The sequence below is a fragment of the Meleagris gallopavo genome, chromosome 9 (genome assembly GCF_905368555.1).
Source record: "Meleagris gallopavo chromosome 9, MGAL_WU_HG_1.1, whole genome shotgun sequence".
NCBI classification, from domain to species: domain Eukaryota; kingdom Metazoa; phylum Chordata; class Aves; order Galliformes; family Phasianidae; genus Meleagris; species Meleagris gallopavo.
In genome coordinates, this window is record NC_139412.1 from 13,391,752 (window position 1) to 13,417,369 (window position 25,618).

Here is a 25,618-nt window from a genome sequence, read left to right on the forward strand (position 1 = left end):
GGTGCTTTCACTGGTGCAGATTAGTATGAGAACAGTACGCGGGCTCTTGTTCATCGCTGGTGAAGATGCATAGCTAGTGGTGGTGATTATACTGAAAGGTAGTGTTTTGTAGCTAAGAATTTGCTCTATCAAATAGTGTTATTGTGCCTTTTGTATCTGTTGTAGTTTCCATGGAAATAAATAGTAGACATTACTTTCAGATCCATGTATGTATCAATATCAGACCTAAGTATCTAGAATTGTATTTTAAACAGTGGTGAGGAAGCTCCTCTGATGCCAGACAGAAATTTAGAACAGGTGGATGAGCTCTATCCTGGAAGTGCTGCTATCTTTCTGTGGACCGTAAACAGAATCCGAATGCAGCTCTGAACACAGAGATCTACACCATCACTGTATAAAGGTCAGGGAAATGACTCCTATCCTTCCTGTCATTTATTCTTGCCTTTGTCTCAGAGTGCCAAGAGTGCATATACTGTGAGGCAATAACAGCTGTCAGCCCACAAGGCTGGTGTTAACACACACTGCAGCAGCCTGTGCCTTTAAATGCCATTATTCATTCAAGAGATGCAGCAGCTTCCTAAACTAACATGATTAATTCCTGCTCATCAGCACAGAACTGCTTCCCTCAAGACATTTCCTCATGTTCTGTTTCTTTTACATTTAAATCCCAAGCAATATGTCTTCCCAGATACCTCTGTGCAGTTGTGGAAAGCAACTTGATCACATTTACAGAGGAAACAGTTAGACATACATCATAATGAGACTCACTGTACCTTAATAGCTTTCTGATCACAAAGCCAGTCTCACAACAGGCCTTTAACAGTGACCTTCTGAGCCACTGATGTACGCTAGCAGTGAGCCTGATACCTGCACTCTGTTTCTCCTGCTGTACCGCTCTTATCATTGGCAGCTGAGTAGGGCAGCTAAGTCTCAGGAGCAGCTCAGAGGCCCCCCAGAGATTTGAATGAATGTAGCTGCAGATAGACTTCATCGTACTGACTTACTGGGATACTGGTTGCACTTAGAGTTGCTATGGGCAGGCTGACTGTCACTCAGGCAAGCTGGCAGTCACTTGTTGTTCAGGATGTAATATTATCACTTTGGGTTGAGATAATTATTGCATATTCTTTGAGTATTTTCGCTCCTCTTGTATTCTGGGGTGAGCTTCATCCTGTTCAACTCTAGATAAAAAATTTCAGCATCTAGTTGATGGTAACATTTTAGTGATGATGGTCTAATACATAGGAAAGAAAGGCTGTAAGATAATATGTTTTATTTGCCCAACTAGTGCAGTTAGGTAAAATAGTAAGACGCTAGGAACATGAACAACACTTCTGTTTGCAGATCAAAAGCAGAACTGGCTTGCCCAAAAGCTCGTCTGTTTTTCCAACTAATTCAACCTCCAGTTGGCAAGGAAATCATCTAGATACCCTTTATAGCTGTTGGAAACACAATGTCCCCTGAGGGTGATTCATCCTGTTATCCAGAAGAAGAATTTTCCCCTGGAGATGCCTGTCTGATTGTTGCCTCCGCTGATTATGGAGGGAGCACAGGCAACTAGCATATGCTAGATGCTTAATTTTTTGACAGCTAAAGTTAAATATCAGAAATCCCACTCTTGCTATGCAATTAGTGTTTTGGGCAGCAACTGCGGGTTGAGGTTTTTGCATATCTCTGTACAGCATTTAGTATTGAAACATAAATGATTGTGGATTGACTGTTTTTGCTTCAGTTGCTCTTTGGCAGTGAACTGTTTGTCTTTTTTTCTGTTTGTGGGGCTGCAAACCTGATACCAATCAAGATTTTAAAACATTCTTCAATAACCTTGTAAGAGTAAGGGGCCCTGTAAACTCTCAAATCGTTTTAATCAAATTCTTGCTCTTCACAGACTTGAGCTACAATTTTGTAATATATATGTTTAAATTGATAAATCCAGAAAATTATAAGGATGAGACTTTCCTGAATTCTGATCCATTATCTTCACTCTTAGAATCTAGCTATAGTCTATGTGCTACATTACAAAATAGGAGTGCCAGTAAGCTTTATTTTTTTTCTAATTGAATCCGTAATGTAGATAAATCTGCATTAATGTGTTAAGCAGAAGATGACCAGGAATCTCTTGTGATTTTAGGGATTGTCTGTATTCTGCTTTCTGCAGTGATTACGCGTTTCATATTTGGATGCTCTGTCTTCAGTCGTAAATGTTCATGCCTGATCTGAATAGGAATTTCAAGCATTCTTGCACATCTTATGTCAGCTTTCCATTTCTGAGTGTCCAGCACACGATGCCTTTTCTGCAGCATCCCTTGCTATGTAAGAGTTTCACTTGTCTGGTTCCCCAGGTATTTTGTAACAGAAGGTGCCTAAGCACTGTCCAGTAGCCTTTCATCTGAGTTGCCCTCCTAAATACTCATTACGTTCTGTCACCTGTGTTTCCCCTCAGTTCCTCAAGCAGCATTTCAGAAATGAGTAGTGCTTGTCACAGTCACTCCTTGCTTTCTGCTGGCCTTGTAGAGTGCAACTGCACAAATAACTGCCTCCTTATTTAATCAAGCAGAGGTAATGCCAGGAGGCAGCAACTTTCATTGGAAACTGACCTTCTTAAGCACCTAAGCGGAGGAGCTGCTGAAGGGATTCCTTTGAGAAAAGTTGGCACCGCTCTCCCCTTGGAATTCATGTCTCCTGCATCCATAGTGACACTGGACTTGCTGACACAAAGAGATGCAGTGTTTGTATCCTGTCTCCCTGGCACCAGCCACCATGAATCTTAAGGAGTTGTCAGACATATATTATGAAGCATCTTCTACTTTTCACCAGAGGTTCACCCTACCAGCCTCTACCACAGATTCATTGCTAACTTTTTGGTATTTTTTCAAAACTTATGCTTACTAGCATTGCCAAAATCCAGACCCTGTCTCTTCTATCCTTTTGCAGCTCTGAAAAATATTTTCTTTTACTATCTGAACTGGATTTTTATTATCACACCATGGAACTAGAACAACTAGTTTTGCATTCGTTGAGACTCCTCTTACACATTAGTGAGGCCCAGAAGCATATCACCTGCTCAGGCACACTTTCTGACAACCCACAGTCGGAGTGCTAAGCTGAGCTAAAGAGTTATCCATGCAGGTGGATTTAAAATCATACATCTGATCAAAGAACAGCTTGAGTCCTTTCCTTCTACCTCAGGATTGCTCCTGGTACATCAGGAGAGAGCTGATTTAGAGACACAGGGAGATAATTCACTGCCATTCTTAAGGCAGGATCAGTTCTGGAGCTAGAGAGGATTTCACACCTGCTGCCCTCTGCCATGAAAATAAACTTCACGTACAGCTTCTGAAAGCATTCAGTTGCAGCTGTCTTCTGTCACTACTGTGGACAGTGCTTTTACAGATGGAACATTTATTGTAAGTTGCATCACCTCTGTATGGAACAATTGTGACTCAGAGATTTAGAGTCTAGGTTTAGATTTGAAAAACTGAGTACACTCTGGAAGATGTAAATACAAGATGGAGAATGCTGACATCAGAAGTAAAAATATATGCTGCAGGGTTTCTATATTCTACTTGCTAGTTTGATTTCTCAGCAGATAAGGCAGGACACTGAGGTATGAATCAGCCCATCTGGCTCAAGTATTTTTTAAGCTTGCTGCCCCAACTAAACACACAGGCTTCCAGGAATGCTCATGATTAGTAACACATTTGTGTTTGAGCTCCTCTGGTACTATGATTTTTCTGTATCAAATTCAAACCACTTTTCTGATGTGCTTCTTGTTGTTCTCTACATACTGAAAAAAAACAAAATGCCAGGTGGCATCTACAAAGAGTTGACTAACTGCAAACACAAACCAAATCGGGGATTTTACCATAGTGGTCTTAGAGCATCACCAGAAGTGGATGAGGCTATGTCTGCATGGTAGACTGCAGCACAACTTCATAACACCCATTACCTCTGAACTTGCTATTTAAGCCTCTGGAGGCGCCTAGGTAGGACAGCACAGAGCTCACAGCAGTGCAAAATTCACTCAAGAAGCAGAAAAATAAGGCTGCAGTGAGCTCAGTGCTGCCTTCACTGAGTTCATCCAGTAGCTTCCAGTTACCTTCCAGGTATCTGGTACATTGCATTCTGTAGCACCACTATTCTTAAAGACTCAGTCCTGCAACATCCTGCGTACATACTCCACCTTTTGACCTGATATAGATTATATATGTAACCAAACAATCACGTGTATAGTACAATGCATCTTGCACTGTATTACAACCCAGATCTTCAACGTGGGCAGCTGGAGCACTTTGGAATGTTATGGCCAGCTCCTGTTCTCTACACAACTCTTGTTGCTACCATCTAGCCTTCTAAGTGAGAACTAAGTGAGAAACTCATGGCCCAAATCTCACTGAAGCCACAAAAAAAGTTTTTATTTGCCTCAAATAGATGGGTCTCAGTAGGAAATAAAAAAGAGTCCATGTAAAAATAGTAATATTAAAATATGTTCAGGTCTCTCACTATCAGATAGTTTTCCATGCTGCTAATAAGCAGTTGTTACCTCCCATATGAAATGTGTCTGTTGACTGATGCTGTGTCATCTGAAATTAGTCGGAAACTCAAACAGACTATTACAGCAATACTCAGGATCAAAAATATTTGAGTAACTTGCCAAAGTGCGTATCATCCTTCTACAAATTTTGCCTGAACCAGTGTGCATGGTTCAAATACCTAAGCACTTCTTGAGAATTTGGAGATGATCTAGTCTTCATGTGTGACTTGTGAAACTCTCTGCTGTCCAAACCAATCTCTGTCCTACCACAGAAGATCTTCAAGGTTCTCTTCTCTGACAGGTTTCAATCACAGAAACCCTTTTCTGTTATGTTAACCTGTCCCTCTAAGTCCTTGGGCAGAATTTATTCAGGAACTGTTCTTCCAGAAAGTTTGCTTTCTGTATGATTCTATAAAGGGATTTGAAACCATTGGTCATGCAGTATTGTAAGGAATCTCTGAGTCTGTGACCTCCTTTCCTCTATACAATAATAAAAGCATTAAGGAAGAAGGCTAGAGGGAGATTCTTATGAGAAGAGAGATATGCAGATAACATTTCATTCTTTAATGATTCTTAATGAAATTTCAATCTGATAGCAGCAAATACTGTAGTTGTTGAAAGTGAATAGCCGCTGTCTTTTGAGACAATAACAAGTAAAAACATGTTGCAGACCACCCAGAGGGTCGACTGTGAGATGAAAAAAAATCCAGCAGAGCATCAATAGCTGTCATTTTGTGGAAGAAATTGTAGAGAAATCTTATCAAGTCCATCACTTGTGATGCCTGTAAGAGATTTTGATATTGAATTCTTAGTCCATTCCACACAGGAGGTGTGGATGCATGTGCTTGATGCATGATGGACTCTCAGTGCAGCAGGGATTCAGGAACTGTGGAGAATTTCTGTAGAAGTAATTGCTTGAGAATTACTAAATCTTGGGAGGAATGTTCAGATGAAAAAAATCAAAGACAGCACAAGCATCAGTAAATCAGGCACTGGAAGTACAACATTATAAAAATTGGGTTCCCCTTCAAAGAGCATTCACTTTGCTCAGCTGTTTTCATCAGTCATTAGCATTGGTGAGGTTCAAACATCTAACCTAAGTGTCATCTACAAAGTCCAGTCTACCAGTGATGGAGTAGTGTACCACATGTACAGCTGAAAGTCCTTGGCAGCATCTCCATAGAAAACACAGTACTAAAAATGTGAGGAAAAAGAAAACTTAGTATGCAGAAAGCGTTTTATGCAGAACTACTGTGAGAATAAAAGAGTAGGTAAATTAAGGTAATTATCAATCAATGTTAATCAAACAATTGCACTGCTTGGAAGTCCTTCTAGTTTTATTCTTTACCCATTCTACATTGTCCACAGTTATGGAAGCAGCCAAATTCTCTGACAAGTACTATAAAAAATTAGACTCATGAAAATTTTGACCATTTAAAAGCATTATCAATGCTTGTCCCAATTATTTATCCACAGAATAACATCTAATTCTTCTGCAACAGATGCGTATATGGGATATACAAGTTCATAACCACCTTATCAGTGAGTGCTGCTACGACTGTTTTCCTCCCACTAACTGGCACTTGAATAACAGCTGGCAAAAATATTTCTTTGGAGCTACAGGCACATCTCAAATTCTAGAATGACTGGCCACATTCACAGCATTCTGCCCAATTCTCAGCACCTTGTCACATGTCTGACACAAGCCTCACTTCATGGAAGAAACACTGCATATTCAGCTCCCTTTCAGTGTTCATCTCCACCTTCCCGTGTTACTTTTACCTCAGCATCCGAATGATGCTGGGATCATTCAGCATTGATCCCTTAAGACCTTTGATCCATGTTTTCATGCTGCCTGCAGGCCCTACAGCTCCACCACCACCTTCACTACCCATCTCTGCACTCTTCAGATGATGAAAAAGAACCCAGAAGTAACCTGTGACCCAAGCTCTCATTAGTCATAGCCCAGAAGGCCACAGAATATTTATGCTAACATGCACAGCAGCTGATATAAGTAACTGGAGAAGTACTATTATCAATCAATAATCAAATTTCTCCAGTCTGCATTTGGTTCCTCTGGGCTTAGATACGGTTACTCTGCATAGACAAACAAGTTGGAGATTCACATCTGGATTCTGAATGACACATAGAATGTTGCACAGTGCCAGAGAATAGTGAGATGTTCTGGTTTTTGCAGGATCCCAACAGTGGGCTACTGCCAGATAGTTCAAATAAATAGCTTATTTGGAAATAAATGTTACTTGAAAATACAACAGTATAGGCATTCTTGGGAGGCATTTAATTTTTTTATATTGACCTGGGCTCAAGTAATTTTGTTTGATTGGTAATTTGTCTTTGTTACTGGCTTCATAAAGGAATGTTTGCTATCACAGCCAGATTGATGTTATGACCTGTTCCCATTCTGTTTCTTTGAACATTAAAAGTTCAAAAAATCTATCTGTAAATCAGCATCCAAAATGCACTGAAAAAAACCCATCTGCACACATGGATGACCAGACTAGAACTTCCATTCTTTGGACTGATATGATAGGGTAGGGTAGGCTGCTCAGAATTTTTCCAAGACAAGTTCCAAGAGCTTCAGAGATGCTTCAGAGAGGGTTCTAAGTCCAGGAAAGCTTAATTCAATTTGTTTCCTTGGCTGGGAAAATGACAGATAGAGTCATATAATAGTTCAGCTTTAGACCAGGAATTAAAATGGAGCAACCTAGAAAGTGTTTTATGACTCCTTCAGAGTTTTGCTGAGCAGTTTCTTTATGCCACTATAAAAGAAAACACAGGAAATTAAGCTGCAGAAAATATATTAAAATAATGTGAAGAGCTTGACTTTAGCCCTAGAAAGTTCAAAAACAGCCTTTTGAGGATTTACAGTGAAACTACATCTTTGCTTTGAATCTGTATGAAAGTTTATGCTGTCTAGATAAGGTGCTACTAGTTCCTTCAAGCAATGAGTTTCATATACTCTCTACTGGCTGGCCATACTAAAGACTGGCTGTTGCCATTACCTCTGAATTACCTTGGAGTTTTCAGAGCTTAACACACTCCTTGAAGTTATTTTAATGTAAAGCATTTTGTGGCTTAATATCTTTGACACCTGCATCTCTGAGAGACACATATGGATTTTGTTTAGAACTTGTGTTTGCAGTTTTGGGATAGTGCACAACTTTCCAATCCAAATTTATTGTCAGCCTCAGCCACTGCTTTAAAAACAATATCACTGCACTGTTTTTGTTGTTTTTTAAAGGGACCTTCACACATCATCTACGTTTCTTTACATCGCAGATTTATAAGAATTTTGATGGTGATGCATTGCTGAGGGGAAAGGCTGATCCACAGCCTACTGTAGTCAATCAACGGGTTTCCATTAGATCTGATAGTTTTTTGATGAAGCCTTCTATGAGAACAGATGCGGTTATTGACTGCGATACAATCCCCTCTCTAGAAATGCTAAGGAGCAAGCTAGAAATATGAGACAGAAGATCAAAGAGGAAACTGCCTTTATGCTGTACCACACAGAGTAGGTGTTTGGGCCAAGTTCCAAATCTACTTAGTTCAGTGGACTTCAGATCAGACCTTGAGGTGACACATTCATGTGGAGTGGAAACAAAAGTAGCAGAGGGAAGAAATTAAGTAAAGGAATTTTTTATAGAAAGGAAATCCATTTGCTGTCTTACACTGTGCTATAATCCCCCAAGAACCTGTAGCCACCTAATAGCTAGGTGAGCCCCAGGAGGTAACCCTGCACTGAAACAGTGGGCAGCTTTTCTCTCTCTGAAGTTCCTGTATTCTTATGAGATGATGGATAGGGATTTAGTTCTGGTGATAGAAGAGCTTTACAGTATTTGTGTTCTTTACCCTTCTTGACATGATAGTGGTAAGAACACTTGCTCTTTCAGCAGCTGTTGGTTTTGACCTTGTACAGCCAGTTTGCAATGGCAGTCTGCCAGTTCAGTTGTGCAGCCCTGAGGTTTCACTAACAGCAGATCAGGAAGAAGTAGTGCTGATAGGTATCATGCTTTTCTTAGGCAAGTGTATGCACAGACAGCAAGGGAAGTTTGGCAAGTGTCTGGAAAAAAGAAAAACCATGCATTATCCCAGGTCACCGTGACACTTGTCTTTCACAGTGCTCTATGCTGCTTATAAAACAAAGATCCCTGTCTTCTCTGCTTTCTTTATCCCCTCTGTATTTGGCTCTCTCTTACCAAGAAGCTCTAGAACAGTACACACATGCTAAGGTGGCCAAGACGCGACTGTGGAATGTCTCCTGCACTAAAGGCCTTTTTGGGGAAACGAACCACCCTGGCAGAATAAGAAAATCCACATTCCCAGCTCTGTGCTTTCTTGCAAAGGCCCCTCTGGTACAAATGGATCAGGAGATGAGCAGTAACTGGATCTCTGTGTACAAAGCAAACCTACTGCTGTCATTTAACTTCAGTTTTACTGGCACTGCAGGAAAATAGGCAAGTGCTCTGTGTTACATGAAAGCACTGCTATTTGTGAATAAAATGCACTGCATAAATACAGACGTATATTATTTGTGTTACCCTTTTCTCATATAAACATGAGGATCTTTTTGAAAAGATTATATTAAAAAATAGTTTGGATTGAACAAAGCATTAAGGTTAGTCCAATCAACATAGTTGTTCCAGATTTATTTAAAGTAAGCATGTCAAAATCTGTTTGACCGTCACTCTCCTAGCAAGTTGCATAATCCCTTTCTGCAGGATGCTTCCCTCACTTACTTAAGTCTTAGGCTCTGTTCTGAGTTTGTAAGGATCAGATTATAAACACATATTCATTCCTCTATTCCAAACACGTGTCTCACAGAAAATAGCTGTTTCATATGTATAATAACCATATTCCGTTGGCTCATTGCGTAGCAGAGGGAAGAGCCCAGTACAGAGGATTTCTGCCTGGAGGCAGGTTTCTTCATCCTCTGCTTGGAACATCACTAGCATTTAGCTTCTTTCCAGGACTGGGAAGTGCTTTGGCTGAACCCATTGGAACATAGATACCAAGGCAGCAGAGGTCAAAGTACTCATTACCGCTTTTTCAGAGCTCTGATTCTGCAGGTGACAGGATGAAACATAGAATATTAGAATCGTTAAGGTTGGAAAAGATCTCTAAGGTCATCTAATCCAACCAACCGTCCACGTACCACCAATATTGCCCACTATGCCCTGTCCCTGATAATCACATCTACACACTTTTGAACACGTGGACACTGCTAATTAGAACAGCTGCATGATTGCTTGCATCTGTGCATACTATTCCATGTTTTTCAATATTGCTGTCCCTAAATTGAAATTTGTTTTTTTGTTGAATTGTTTGTTAGAGTCCCAGCCTCCAGAGTTATTCACTGAAGAGCACTTCATTTGAGCAGTAAATTCATAGCATCACTGGAACCCATATGAATGAAATGAACTAATCTGTGCTATGCTGAGAAAGATGCTATACACCATGTGCAAGGTGCAACCTTAGGGCATATTATTACCCCTAAAACTTCAAAGCTCTTCACCAAAAACTAAAAAAAAAAAAAAAAAAAAAAAAAAAAAAAAAAATTAAATTAAAAAGCCAAGGACTGCTTTTGCTGCTGCCAGTCCCAGCTGCACCTTCAGATAAGAGCTGGATGTTGGGGTGGGAGGCACGCTTCCTACCCAGGACAGAGCTATATTCACAAGTGACAGTGCTTGGGTTGGCTAATTTCAGGAAGTCTTGTTCCACACACAAACACAAAGTGAAATCCATTCTGAGACAGATGCATAACCCCTGTGAATGATGGCCCATTTAAAAAAAAATATTTCATTGGCAGAGAAAAATACTGCATGTTTCACACCCATAGGCCTCTGGCAATCGTAGGCTGCATTCTGGGAGTAGTGGAAGAGAGGTAGAGAGGTAACAAAGAATGCTTCCAACATCTTATCTGCAGCTCTGTCCTCCCTGCGTTTATGCCTCCAGCTCTTACCATGAATTACAGTCGGTGCAAACTGGCTTTTTATTCTACATTGCTGCACTGATTTTTTTCAACTCACTTTGTAATCTGCTACTTCACCTGCAAGATTTTATGCAGAAATACACTTTTATGCTCATGAATAAATGATCCCATTACTGTTTTTCTGAGCTACTTCATTTCACGTCTTGGGGCCTCCTGAGATTTCTTCTTCACGGTGGAACCTGACATGGCCATTGTATCAGCTTTTGCATTGTGGTAAAGTACCATCAGAATTAGCCCTGAATCTTTCTACTGATACTTGTGTAAGTTACCCTAGGGAATGTTTTTTCTTATAGGGAACAGACCTTGACTCCAATAGAGTGGAAAAGTAACAAACTTTTCTGAGGGAGACCTAGAGGTATGTGCAACTCCTACACAAGTAAACAATGTTATGAAACCAAATCTGAGGTCACCTTAAGTGCTGCCCACTGTGTTGGACAGCGTGTGGACCAAAGCTGAGTCAGGTTTCAGGTATTTTTCAATAAGCAAAATAGTGAGAAGTATTCTTATACTGTAGTTCTGCTCCGCTTTGGCACTAGAAGTGCTCACAATCAGCACACTTCCAAGAATTGTTTCATTTTGATTAAGGACCTTCATAATTGCTCTTTCTGTGTTGCTTCTGAATAGTTATCCTGCAATTCTGATGCCAATTTTAAATGTCAAGGTGAGAAATATGCCTTTGCTTGATGTTATGTTGCAATTTGGGGTGACTTGATGATTTCTGCATGGAAGCATAGTGAGCGGTGGCTGGTTAGCTGGTGTCCAAAGACAGCTTCCTGCACCAGGATACAGCCTTAGAGAGCTTTGAAGTAGCGGGTGCAACTAAGCTAATTCCTCCAGTTTTGTTCAGTAAGTGTTAAAGTTCACTGGGAATACAAATGATTATGCAGGAGAGATGGCAATGGGAGTACAAGTGATTATGCAGGAGAGATGTCATTGCAAACAGTGGCCCCTGAATTATAGCAGGATTCAATTTCTTGTCTAGTGAATAGGACTCCAAAACAAATTGCATTTTCTTGGTCTGTGCATGCTTATGCTCCATGTTGATTCAGAAAACGTTTCCTAAAATCCTGTCAGGATTGAAATTCATTATCTATCATCTATCCACTTACAACAAACCAGAGAGACTATCTGCAGAACAGTTCCCAGTATGGTAAGTTTCTTAAACCTCGTTATTAATTTCAGATTGTTTAGCACTTGCTTGTTTTTACAAGGGTGGTTAATAAAACAGACAAACTGCAAAAACCAAGCCACACTGAGTGCCTAGCATTTCTGCTTGATATTAAAAGCCCATTTTTTTCAGTAAATGACACTAGGTGACTCTGAATGTTGCAGTTTAAAAATAGTTTCTAAGTCAGCAAGCCAAGAGTCTGTAGGATTTTTAAAAAATGATCTTTGCCAGATGTTCTGATACTAAAATAAGCAATAGTGAGAGTGTTAAGCAAAGTACTAACAAGAACAGCCAGAATATTGTACAAGAAAGTATCCCATGGAGATGCAGTAAGACCCCACAGACCTTTCTGAGTGCTGTGCAGGGTGCTGTCAGACCCTGCTAAGCAGTATGCAGAAGCCAGAGTTTTGCTTGCACACCCTTGTCTAATTTGTACCATCTCCTTTTAGGAAGTACACTTGGTTACCATTTCAGTTTAATATTGGTTGCAGATCAGACTTCATATCATAAAAAGCTGACTGATTGTCAAGCCATGACTATACTGACTGCGAGTTCGCTTTGCCAGTTCGTTAGCTAGTTTGTTTGTTAGAAAGTATCTGTATGTACAGAAGGATCCAAGTTGCAGGCCTCACTGACTGTTGTAAGGACTGGATCCTGAAGCCCTTCTTCACCTCAAGCAAGTCATCCGCTGGTAACGTTTCCCATAAGGTTAGCTGCCCATGCTTTTCACTGCCTACACAGAAATACTTTCAGTGATGTTACCACTGATCCAAAGAGCAGGAACTGCCAGTGGAATTTGTCTAAGCTATTCAAGGGATTAGCTGCAGATAACTGATGCTCTTCTGCTTCGTATCCAAGTAAGGATAAAGCATCTCAGGAACAAGCTTTTGTAACAATCCAGGAAGAAATACAGATGTAAGCAGAAAGGGTAAATGATGCCATTTCCAAAGTTGCATGTGATCCATTGACACTGTTCTGTTGCTTCCAGGAGACTGGAAGCTCCAGAAGCCAGGAAGCCCCTGGAATTCTTGGCCAGGGTCTGTGCATATCGTGCATACAAATACCTCCGCTCCAATTATCCAATGCAGGTTTCCATGAAAAATCTGTGACTGAGCCAGAAAATCTCCACTGAGCCAGAAGATTTCTGTGTTTTATCAAATTCATATTAATTCTGTTGCATCAGAGTCTGTTAGAAAAGCATGGGCACTGCACTTTGCATTAAGTTAGTGTCCCTTCATAGCAAACTTCTTCCCATATGGTTTCTTCATGCTTCTTGTCAAAAGGACATTTCATACAGTAAGCAAGCTATAGCTATGTGCAGATCTAGTTCAGAGTGAGCATTATATCAGGCTTCACTATAAACCTGAACAGATAGAAGATCTTGTTCTTTTCTAAATCAACAGTTCCTCCCAATACAAGCTTCCGTCTCCCCACTCAGAATCTTAGAGAGCAGAGACAGCAAGCACCTAGGCTGAATCCTGAAGACAAGCTTTCTGTTGGCTTCACTGAGGCCAGGATTTACCCTGTGTTTATGGCACACCAGTGAAAAACAGCCCAGGTAGACAGCAGAAGGTGGAGAGAATCCCAGGTTTGGAATAAAGGAATGCTTGGTATAAGAATTCAAGCATAGTCACCACAGTATCAAATTGCTTTTTAAAATAGAAAAATTTTGAAACAAATTAATTTTTGACGTGGTTGTTGCCTGCTTGTAAACCCTGAAACCTTCAGCCAGACTCAACCTTTAAAGATACCTGCAGGGTCAGTTCAAATCCATAGCAAGTCATGTGCTCAGCCTTGGCTGCTCATTTTAGCTCCTTGCTTTTACCTAATGCTAGACCTGTGATAAGTCAGGCTATCCATTTTAATAACACACAGTCTTATCTTGAATCCTGTAAAATCACAGGCAATGCAAGCATGGCCTATCAACCTCTATTTTGGAATCTGCGCCCTTGGAGAATAAATGGCAGCCACAGAAACAGAGCCACTTCCTTTTCCATTGATGCTATAACATCTTTAGCCTACGTTTTATATTGCTTCCTGTGACACACTATGAGTGCCAAAAATGACACCACTGAATGTAGTTAATTAAAAGGATTCACACAGATGGTTTGCCCGGTACTTTATGGAGACGGCTAATTAAAGCAAGGTTAGTCAGCACCATTAAAATGCCAGATAAAGCTACAGGAACAGCTGTGATTAAGAAACAAGGTTTACAAACAGGACTCTGAGCAATGGCACATGTTTGCAGTTAGCTAACCCAGCTCTTACGTACCTTAACTGAGGCACAGAGTAATGCATGCTGATATCAGCATTAATGGCATGATTTTTCAAAGTTCCAACCTGGCACTTATTACAAGAACATACAATGTCTACAATTTCACATTCTACAGGAGAATATGATATGAGGAAGTTTGAACTCCTCTAATTAGCCACGATTCAAAGAGCACTGGAAAAGAAACCAAGGCAAGCCCCAGTTGCAGAAAGTCACTCTCAGACTGATTTTCTCTCTCAAGAAGCTACATACAGGCATATGATACAAAGCTTCCTTGCAGCTTCAGATGCTGTGTTTGGAGGAGATCAACTGCACTCGTCAGTATGATCTCTCCAGTATGTAACACGATGTATTTTTCTGCAGTAAGAATCATGCGGTCTCGATCTGAAACTTTTAAACCTTGTTCTATGCAACCAAGTAGCCCCACTCACTTAATGTGCTCAAAGGTAATTACATGCACAGGTATGTGCAGCATCAGGACCAAAAACATGGTCTTACTGCCTGCTACTGAAACTGATTTTTCTTACAATTATTACATCAAATAAGACTTCCAAATAGCAATAGAACTGCCTCCCACGTTCCAAAGATAGTCTGGCATACGTGTGTTTTGGGCTGTATGTTATGATTTAGCTGTTACAGGCCTAACCTCTATGATCAACTTTAAAAGAAATCCAAATGAACAAAAACTACGCACTCCAACCACCTACTGTTGGCCAAGCACTTGTATGGGTAGCTCTGTTGAAAAGGAAAGCTTGTCTTTACTAGCATCTGTATCACGATTAAGATACAGCCTCTTGATTCTTGTTACTGGAAGATCTTCCTGGCTACAATAACTCCATTCCCAGCTGAAGTGCATAATTGCATTGTGACTCTCCTGGTCCTCTGCTGATCTCAGATGACCACACCACATCATTTCTGATATATTTCTAATAGTCTCACCTGGTTTTCTACCCCTGCCAAACCTGAAGAGTCTCAGAGAGAGAATTATTGTTACCAAGGAATCTATCTATCTTCTGTGTAGACTCTAATATTAATCAAACAATACAGCAGTAATCCTGAGCTGCTGGCCTGAGCTGGTCCAGAGCAAGCCATCCTATCACTATCTGTCCTTTTCCTCCTGCAGCAGTCTAAAGCATCATCTTTTTAATCAGTTGAGGAGATTCCTTGTGATCATTTAACCTGACAGTGTTGAAAACCCAGGCAGAAATCCGAGTAAGCATGAACTACATAAGAAAAGTTTTGTGATTTTTTTTTCCCCTCTGCTGTTCACCTTCTAATTAGAAAAGCAGCAATGATTCCTCAGCCTTGCGTTTCTTGACTCAGCTGTCATGTACCAGGGCTGTAACCCTGTAATCCAACTGGAACCCTACAACAGTTCAAGTGTTGTTGGAGATAAATAATTGAGGATATGGGGACAAATAAAAGTATATAGAGAAAAGTTTACCATCCCCCTTGTCTTATTCAAAAGCTTCTATTTGAAGGCATTTGGAGATTTCATAGTAATCTGAGCAATGTGGCATGTACCAAGGTAAATCTGCAGTAACATTTACACTCTTCATCCAGTATTCTGATGTGTCATAACGAGTCTTTGCAAACACCTGCAGACCATAAGCCAAACACTGGCTTTGGACAGGCATCCTACATGGGCACAGTACTGCCCTGCACAGGCTGCATGAACCCTCACATCCAGGCAAGAACCATCTGTATTCTTTCATTTCTCTCATAATTTTCTTCCCAGTTCAACTGCTCTTCCAGTTGCCTGAGGTACAAAGGACATCTAGGGTTTGGCAGTTCCTTTTTCTGCTTTCTTGTGCTTTCCAAGAAATTATGGTGGCATAACTTGGGAGAAGTGGGACTATCCTGAAAAGTGCCTCTTTATTGTGGTTTCCAATATTTCTGCCTAATGAGACAGTTGCTGAATTTGTTACTTGAATCTTTTGCTTTGACTTTCAAATTTGTCTTAATTAGAACATACACCTTGCTATTCCAGAATGTGCGTTACCAGTGAACTGACATACATTGCGTTTTCATGCCAAGCACGAGTGTCAGTGCTTTGTGTAGCATGTTGGAAAGGTACCACTACACATCTCTGATTGCACCAAAATAATGCTGCATCTGTTGCTTCGATGCTCACTCCGAGAGAAATCAAATATCAGGCCTGGGGCCCTAAATGGCCCCTCATGGATAACTTCTGCCTTTCTCCCACAGGTTCTTTGCTGGCCCACTAGATTTTCAAATACTGCAGTATGTGTATGTTCCACAGGCAGATTTGACATTTACAATTTACCGGATAACTAATATCTGATGAAACTAACATAACAAAATACATGCTTTTATCCAAAACTCTGAATGTCAGTGCTTATAATGCCAGTATGCATCACCAGAAAACTCAGCTGAGAAATTTGCACTCTATGACAGCATAGTTTCTCAAAAAGTAATCTCCTCACATCCATCTGATAGATGATAAAAGGGACTACAGCAGGACCTGAATTTTCAGGTCAGGTTTCTTTTACATAAAAGCCCAAACCCACTGAATGAAATTTCAGCTGCATTCCTAGAAATCTGCAGTGATTCTGGCTCCAGAGAACAAATACTCCACTGTTACTTCCATAGAGCTCTTGTTCAAAATGCCTCTTCCCTTGCTGAGATGCTAAATTCATGCAAATGTAAATGTATTAGAGTCAGATTTGCTGCCCAGTATGTATCAAGTGACTTACATTTCATAGGTGAAGTATAATCCCTTTGCAGAGTTTGTCAGCTGTGTGATAGTTAAACAGTCTAGGGAATGTTTTAACTTAAGATATGGATAATTTTAAGAATAAGAAGAAAATCTGACTCATATGGTGAAGAACTCCATGTGATTTTGAGTTGAAACAAGAGGTTTCAGGATTGAACGGACACTTGTGCACTTCATTGTATGCACTCAGTTCTGCAAACAAAATGCTCTAATTTGCACATCTCACCTTACAATGTATGTAAGAAAAACATTGGCTTTTGGGTGGCTTTTGCAGACTACTTTTGAAAAGTTTTGCCCATTCTGAAAACAACAGCAGCAAAGTGTGAAGGCCATTGGGAGCAAACATTTATATAGAACATAGTACAATTATTCGTGGGCCTGTTCACTCTTAACAGAGTTCCAACATCAGTTTCAATTCTCCTGTACACCAGAAGGTCTGTGCTGTGAATGGCAGAGAAGCAGCCCTGTGCTTGCCCTGTGGTACACCTGGCTACACCTGGCTGACCTGCAATTAACTCCCACTGCAAATCATTAATAAAATAATACCAGACCTAAGAAGCAGGAAACAGTGCTAGAAATGTGTTACTGACAGTGGAATTTTGCGTGTATACAGGCCCTCATGCCTTCTACATTAAAACTCAAAGAGCCATGTAAATTTAACAAGTGAGCACATAACTGCACCTGCTTATCCTAATTGTAATGCTGTGGAAGACAGGGCAAGAGAAAACACAGCAGCATGGGAGATGGCAGTTTGTGCTGGCCTTCATGATAAAATCAAAATCCAAAGATTAACTGAAACAGTCAACTCAAAAGTGTGAATTATGAAAGTTCAGCAAGATAGCAGCATGAGAATTTCACTCATATTTTGTAGCATGACAAAACTTGCCCTTTTATAATAAAGAGAAATGGGGGAGCAGAGAAGCTTTCCTATTCCTGTACTTGTGATATTGCTACTTGTTAGGACAATTTGCATGAAGTATTCCTTTCCCATCACTTTCAGAAGATTCGCTGTTCTCAGTAAGCAGCAAAATCACTGGGAAATCCTGTGAATACAATGGCACCACCTACCATCACGGCGAAATGTTTGTGGCAGAGGGGCTTTTCCAAAACAGGCAAGCAAACCAGTGTGCCCAGTGCAGCTGCTCAGTAAGTACCACAGCTTGTCAGATCCCTTCTCTGTCTGAGCTTCATTTCACCTTTCCAGAAGACATGGCACTGAAATGCACGCAGTCCATAGCACACAGTAGAGGCTGGGAACTGGGAGTTAATGCAGAAACTTACGAAAGTGCTACAAGCCAGTCCATGGCACCTGGTAAATGCCAGACTGCCTCCTGCTCAAACACAGAGGACAAAGCTCACCCTGTCAGACATCTGCTGTAGGTAAGCATGCAGTGCATGGCATTTATAGAACATACCACTTCAACCTGACTGGAAAATACAACACTGAGTCATGGAAAGAAACTGGATTCATTTGGGCTGAGCTGATAAGAGCCCCATGAGCTGGGACAGCGCTGTAAGACAGCACCGGGCCCCAGACCCATTCCTGAGGTGCCACCAATTTAAATCTAGCATATTTGAGCAGTCACTCAGTGACTCTTTGGAGGCATTTTTTGAGCTGAAACATCCTTCTCAAACCAATCAGGACCTCTTTTGATCGAATTATTGTTGTATTCAACAGTAACAACAAACTGAACAGGTTAGGTACTGAACAATTTTGTGTCACTGCCAAATTCTTCCTCCAAATCAGTGGTATGAGATGACTTAGGGAGAATGGGGAAGAATTTACATCAGGTGTAAACATTAGACAGATTTTAGGCTTATAGTAATTGCGGTTCCTTCCTTCCCCACACTTCTTTACCTTTTCTCATTTTTGTAAAACAAAGGGACTTCCCTCTGCATGACATACGTTTAAGAACTGCTATTCAGACTCTTCACTGGTTTAGTATTCTGCTTTTGGCTACTTGAGAGGCATATATGTAAACATCCATACTAGATTTAAATATGTCCATAAAAGTGCACACATGATACCTACAAATTGATGACTCCTAAATGCTCTTTGTGTTTTACTGGCAGGAAGGAAATGTGTACTGTGGGCTGAAGACCTGTCCCAAATTAACTTGCTCTTTCCCAGTTTCTGTTCCAGAGTCCTGCTGTCCAGTTTGCAGAGGTAAGTGTTACATATGCACAGGACATACATCAGCATGTACTCCTTCCCCTGTCTGTGCACCAGCACTGTCACTTAGGATGTTACCTGCAAGTTTCTCACTTACTTATAACCCAATGCATGCTGGAAAATAAAACACCAAATTCCAGTAAGGCAATATTACTTGCTTTGTTTTTCTTAATTGAAACAAGGAAAGAATGCACTGATGAAGTTGCATTCCAATGAAAGACAGTCAGAGCTTCAAATGATGCATTTAAATAGTTGCCATTACTTTGGCTAGACAGGTTTTGAAGTAAAAGATGAGGTTCCATTTGACAAGTTATCAGTCCTGCTCAAGTTATACAAGACATAAGAATTTCAGTTTAGAGGTTAATTTCAATTCAGTTTAAATTAGGTGTCAATCTATATTCAGCAAAAATTTGTATTTTCTTGGCAGTTCCATTTTAGATCCTGTAAGCATGGAGAACTTGGTTATGAGGAAGCGTACTGCCAGCCTTACCAGCCCTTCTGAATGTCTACACTTAAATATTTGCCTGCAAACCTGTCTAAATATCTGAAGATTTCTAGATGTATTGTATCTCACTATTGGTACTGTGTCATTTGAATCGCCACTTGTCAAGAATCTAAGCAGCTGTGGCCAGTTCTCAGAGGTGCAAGGAAGTTAAAGGTGTCTATGGTTTTCAAAAATGCCACTCCTCTGGACCCAGTCCAACAGCTCTGCATCCATCTTGTGCTGCGGGTTCATTGGTGTCACTGTCCTTCCAGTCAGAGCAAGGATGAGGATTTCTAAAAAAATGCCATAGGGTAGCAGAACCACGATGGTGGAGTGAAATCAAGTTAACTGCAGAACTGGAGACACAGCTGCATCAGCACCATGGCTCTCCCAAGCCAGGATCACATGCTATTAGTGCTGTGGCAGCTGTCCTGTCACAGGGGCCCAAGCTTGTGCCTGGCACTGTTGAGTGCCATTCATGTAAGCCAGCAGGTTCACGATGTGGTGGTACTGTACTGTGTTCCAGAGTAATTGCTCAGCACACACAGAGCTAGGCTTCGAGCCACTAGCAAAACAACTTTATCGGTACCTGTATCTGAATTCCATGGCTGGGATAAATTCCAAGGGCAGCTCCACACTAAATGATTTCTCCTGCTCTTGTACAAGTTTTCCAAAAACCAGATATCAGTAGTTCCATGGCTCTTCCTACAAGGAACACCTCTAAATATGTCTTTAACAACTCCTATAGCTACATTCTCTCTCTAGCCTGAAATGGATGTTTCCCTGCTGTAACGTTCATGTGGCTCATACTAGTTGTGTATGTGTTTATGGAACTTGTCTTTACCCAGAAAACAGCTGGATGTTACTTGTGAATAGAAACTGAGAATTTCTTCTTTTCAACTTTTCCCATGAATTACAAGTTTGGCTGTAAGGGACCAGAGGCTGGCTCTGCAAGTCCCTCACACTGATTCTCAAGAGCATTCATTACTTCTACATTGTATGCACAGATTGCAAGTGCTCTAACAAAACCTTTTCTATTTAAAAGACAAGTCAGCGTGTCCTTGCTTTGTTATGAAGGCTATTACTGTTATGAGCCTTACTTCTGTACTACTTTTATTGGCCCAGTTCAAAAAGGAACGCTTGAACGTTTCATACTTTCTACATTCAAATAAAGCATCCTGTGAGCTTACATGGGATCCAGTCTTAGTGGGCCAATTTCTCATATATGACATCTCTGCCATAACTCAGTGCAGTTGATGATCACATAATATATATGTATATATACTTAAAAAAAAAAAAAAAGCATAAATAAGGAAGAAAACAACCACACATAGGGATATAAAATGTGCAGGACTAAGTATGGCTTACATTTTCCTGACGTAATCGAATGTAAATTATTAATGGCTACACTTCAGAGTTGAGCTACAGTCAGTCAAGTTACATACCCACTGATCAACAGTAACTGCACTTGTGAGTCCCTTCAGCACACAGCAGATAGAGGGTCACACAGCCTTGCCTTTCTCTGTGAGCTCAGCTAAGATCATTTCTCCTTGCCTTTGTGATCACGTAGGTTCCAAGATATTTGGGAAGTCATCTCTACATAATCTAACACAATCAAGTCAGACTAAAGACTGACAAATTTAGCTGTAAAGCTGGTTGAGACTTCTCTTCTACGTATCTTCCAAATCCTTGCACAATGACTCCCCTAACTGATACTGCTCTACTTCATGTACAGGAGATGGAGAGTTATCCTGGGAGCAGGCTGATGGAGATATCTTCCGGCAGCCAGCCAACAGGGAGGCTGTAAGTGTGACCTATGATTTAAAAACACATTTTCTGCCCATGCATGCCAGTACATTGGGGGGGGAAAAAGAGAGAAAAAGAAGAAAGAGGATGTTATCAGGTCTGACAAGGTATAGAAATATCTACTGCAGCAAGCTCCTTAATAAACTTTACCTGAATTCATGAGTAAGTCTGAATTACAAACTCACATGAGCTCCTGTAGGCTCTGAATTCGGCCATCTGTATGTGCTCTATGAGAATAAAATTCCACAGCATTTTGTTTGCTATACAAGCAACACTTCAAAATCAAAATTACAAACTCTTATTTCCCAGTTGACATATATACATGTGTATTTACTTTAGGGGCTTCACTGCCTCTGGGGTTAACAGTAACCACTAACAACTTACTCAAGAGAGGCTTTTTGTAACAGCACTTGGAGAGAACATGAAGAGCTTTTAAGCATTTTTAAGCACACTATCCAAATACATGAACCAACAGGTCTTTGGATTAGTGAGAAGAATCATGCCTCATAAAATATCTGCTTTAGTACACACTATCCCTTCATGCCCATGGGTATTTTGGAAAATAATTCTCTGAAAATAGCCAGCTCTTTTGCTATAGAAAACACACAGTCTACTTTCCTCTGCAAATCAAATGAGATTTCCCAGTCTGCAAGACAGATTGAAATAAGGTTCTGCTCAGTCTGTGTAAAGTTGGCTAGCCCTGGCCCAGCACAAGGGTTCAGAACAGCTGCATGCAAACAAGAAGCAGCCCAAGCAGAAAGCAGTTTTGATGAGGAAAACTAGACAGGCTCACCTGTTTTTAAAGCAGACATAAGTAAAGAAGGTGTCTAGCTCTGAATTCTGTTTATCATAAATTGAGTGAAATGGGGACTTCTGGGTTGTGATTCATCTCCTGAGATCTACAATAGGTCAGATGGATCAACATTCAAGAGGTACTTGATAAGGGACTTCAGATAATCAATTTAGATGCAGACACTTACACTGAATATACAGTCTGGTGAGATAAGGTCCAACTGTATATGTAGTTAACTTCATTGCCACGTTAAGCACCTGCAAAACCTGTGTGGTCTTCTTTTGTTTGGTGCCATTCCTTACGCTTAAGGCTGGTTTGTTGATAGTGGCAACAATCATTGCCCATATTGAGTTTCTAGTACAGCCTCTTTCCTCATGCTCACTGGAATGATACATTTACTTTCCTGCTCTCTTTCTGTCTCCAGAGACACTCTTACCACCGCTCCCACTATGAGCTGTCACCCAGCTCCACCAGGCAGGTAGTCAATGTTCCACGATTTCCAGGTGCCAGGAGTAACCGCGGAGTCCTACCAGATCCCCAGCAAGCATCAGGAACAATAGTACAAATTGTTATCAACAGCAAGCACAAGCATGGACGAGGTAAAGATAAGTATTTTGTATGGTATTATTCTGGGTCAGGCATTTACCTACAAAATAGTCTTCTCAAAATGTACAGCAGACTGTTGGAAATTCACACCGGTATCAGAAGACCCAATGCAAATCAGAGGGTGAAAGCAACAGACTAGTGAGGATATGAAATAAGCTCTTGACTGAGATCAGTTGTGCCTGCTAATGCAACAGTGCATTTCAGTCTGCATGGGCACAACATTATTGTGTTGCTTTCTGAATTGCTTTGTGGTATTGTACTACATAATTCAGAAAACACATGCTGCTGTGACCAGCAAAGTGAGCTCTAAGTGCTTCAAAGGACAGCATTATGCCCTTAGATTTGCTAACTGGTTCACACAGTGACTTGTCCAGTAGGAAATAGATGGTGGTTATGGTCTTTACGCCATCTCCTATTTTGTAATTTTACTAGCTGCAAACTGCATGTATTTAAACCGCCCCACAAATCTCAGGTCATAAAACTTTGCTGTAGAATTGGAAGTTTTCTGCCTCCAAGGCTTAGCAAATTATTCCAAAGAAAGGAAATATCAAGACTTCCTCCACCTTAAGCTGGTTGTTTGAGATGCAGGGGATCCTTTTCCTCCATCAGGGATCCTTTTCCTCCATCATGTCTAACAGTAGAAGCAGAGCAGGTTATTAGCTAGATGTCTGAGCTGTAACCAGGCAAAGTTAACCAAAGCAATGAATCCTTAGTGCCCTCTGATAATATATTACATTATGTGGGCAGCAGACTTTGAGCCTATATGGCAGACCTTATACAAACATGACTAAGACATCCCTGCTGCATTGTAGGACAGACAAAAATAAAGGGAAAATATCAGTTGTCAGTTCATGATTCAGCAGGTGCTGTACAACCAAAAGGGCAGGATGCTCAGTTCCCCCAGTGGGTGTATGTAAGCCAGCTGAGGTCTGCAGGAACAGGTCTAAGAAGCCATAAAATAAATAGCTGTAAAAGTGTATGTTCAGAAAAGCAGTTATCCACAAATACCACTCAGTAGGCACTCAGAAACTACCCACAAAGAGTTAAAAGCCCCTGTATTAGGGCCAACTAATCTTTCAAGGTATTAACTAACAGAGGAATGTTGGCCATAGGATCTTTATTATCCACCTGAACAACCATGAAAAAGCATTCAGATCATGCCAGTGTTTTATGCTGAATCTAGGAGTTGGAATCTCCACAGGGCAGTATCTCTGACATGTTATTCACACATAAAGACATCATCAAAGCAGTTTCTAACTGATTTGTTTCAGCAAATAAAAAGCATACAGATGAATAGCATATTTCTGAATGCAGTATACTAACTGCTACAACTTCCTACATTCACTGCCTGGAGAGTGTCTAACTGATCCCCTTGGTGGAAACCAAAATGCTGACCATGTATTTTCTTTTGTTCTTCCCCAGTTAACAAGTAATGCATTAATTAATGCATATGCTCCTTGAGACACAACAAACTAAAAAATAAATACATAGCAATTCTCCTGAGACACAAATAAGATGTGATTGTATGGATACAGATTTATAATTCTGAATGTGAAGAACACAAAAAAAGAACCAGGGCATTTGAGAGCTAGAAGTTATATGCCATATTTTAGCTTCTTCTGAAGGCTACATCTGCTACCCTGGACTGTTCTGTGCTAAACAGATCCTTCTTCTCTCATTTTCAGTAAACAGATAACACATTATTTGCTTTCATGTGAGAAACAAAACTGTTTTCCACCTCTAAAATAAAGCCATGTCTTAAGAAGGAGTTAAAAAGTAGCAAATTATAAACCAAATGATAACATAACCTCATGAAAGATAATACATTACAAAGAACACTCCCCATAAATCTCAGCAACTCAGCAAAGTATAAGCCAGTTGATCACATCTGTTACCAGTTAGATGTAAATTTCAGATTACAGATAAAAATTAAATTGCTTTTGAAAGTTACAGGCAAAATAGGAACATATTTTACAAATAAAAGCATTAATAAAAATGATGGCATATTAAAAGAATTGGAAATATTTGCAACATACCCCAGCTTCACTTCAGTTGCCTTTAGAATTCAAGCAATGCCCTTTCTTTCACCTTGTTAGGATTAGTTTGCATTTTTCTTCATGTTTATAAAATATTTAAAAAGAAAGAAGTAAGGTTTATAGGACAAATGCAAACACGGTGTAAAGTGATATAATCCCCATTAAATGCAGGGTGACCCAAACTGACTTCTACCAGGTAGGAATTTTTCCACTCTCCTTTTGCCAGCTGTATTTCTCTGTCTCTCAGAGGCACAGATGAAAAAAATACTGTGAGATGCTTAGATGCTCTTGGAATGAAATCTCAGCCCCACAGACATCCTTTCAAGTTAATATTTTCTTGTAATTCCAAAGGCCAAATGTCCCTATATACCTGTAGACATACATATCCCCACAAACGACATCAGACTTCTTTTTGTAACATTCCATTGCTTTTGCTCTGTGTTGTGTACAGAAGTCCTGTGTATTAAAGGCCCAGATGGCACCAATCCATCCTGTTGATAGTATGTCTCTCCCTGCAAAAGCCACCTTCAGCTAATACTAGGAACAGTTGTTCAGATAACTTGTAGCAAATGTCATGATTTTGCCCACTGAAGATTCAATACTAGAATCCAGAGCCAGTTTAGCAGCTATGTCCTGTGTGTGGACTGAGAAGTTAGTTAGTTAGAAGGAGGAGTTAGTTTTATAAGCTGGTTAATGATGCATAACTGAAATGCATGTGCTGGAGGGGAGCTACTCAAATACTTGACTCAGCCACCTTCTCCATTGTCTTCAAAATAGTGGTGGACACTGGCATCGTAGGATTTGGAATCAAAACCAATCTGCTCAGAAAAGAGTGATCATGGGCTCTGGCTCATTTTACATGGCAAATCTCTGACTGAAGCAAACAAGTAGTGAAATGAGCCAGAGACAGTAACGAATTAGGTACAGAGACACTGCTTTAAACAAATGTGCAAGAATCAAATGAATATTCACAGAAGAACAGCCAGTGAACGTACC

At 40.4% G+C, this 25,618-nt stretch overlaps 1 protein-coding gene across 5 annotated transcripts in view; it reads left to right on the top strand.

Annotated features, from left to right (window-relative positions):
- The window catches only part of CHRDL1 (chordin like 1), a 42,024-nt gene that overhangs the window by 9,647 nt on the left and 6,759 nt on the right, over nucleotides 1-25,618 (top strand). For all 5 annotated transcript variants that reach the window (XM_085230787.1, XM_085230785.1, XM_085230786.1 and 2 more), the window contains 4 exons: nucleotides 17,725-17,870; nucleotides 18,798-18,891; nucleotides 21,117-21,184; nucleotides 22,405-22,579. In XM_085230787.1, the coding sequence (XP_085086913.1) occupies nucleotides 17,725-17,870; nucleotides 18,798-18,891; nucleotides 21,117-21,184; nucleotides 22,405-22,579 (483 nt within the window). The remainder of the gene's footprint in view (nucleotides 1-17,724; nucleotides 17,871-18,797; nucleotides 18,892-21,116; nucleotides 21,185-22,404; nucleotides 22,580-25,618) is intronic.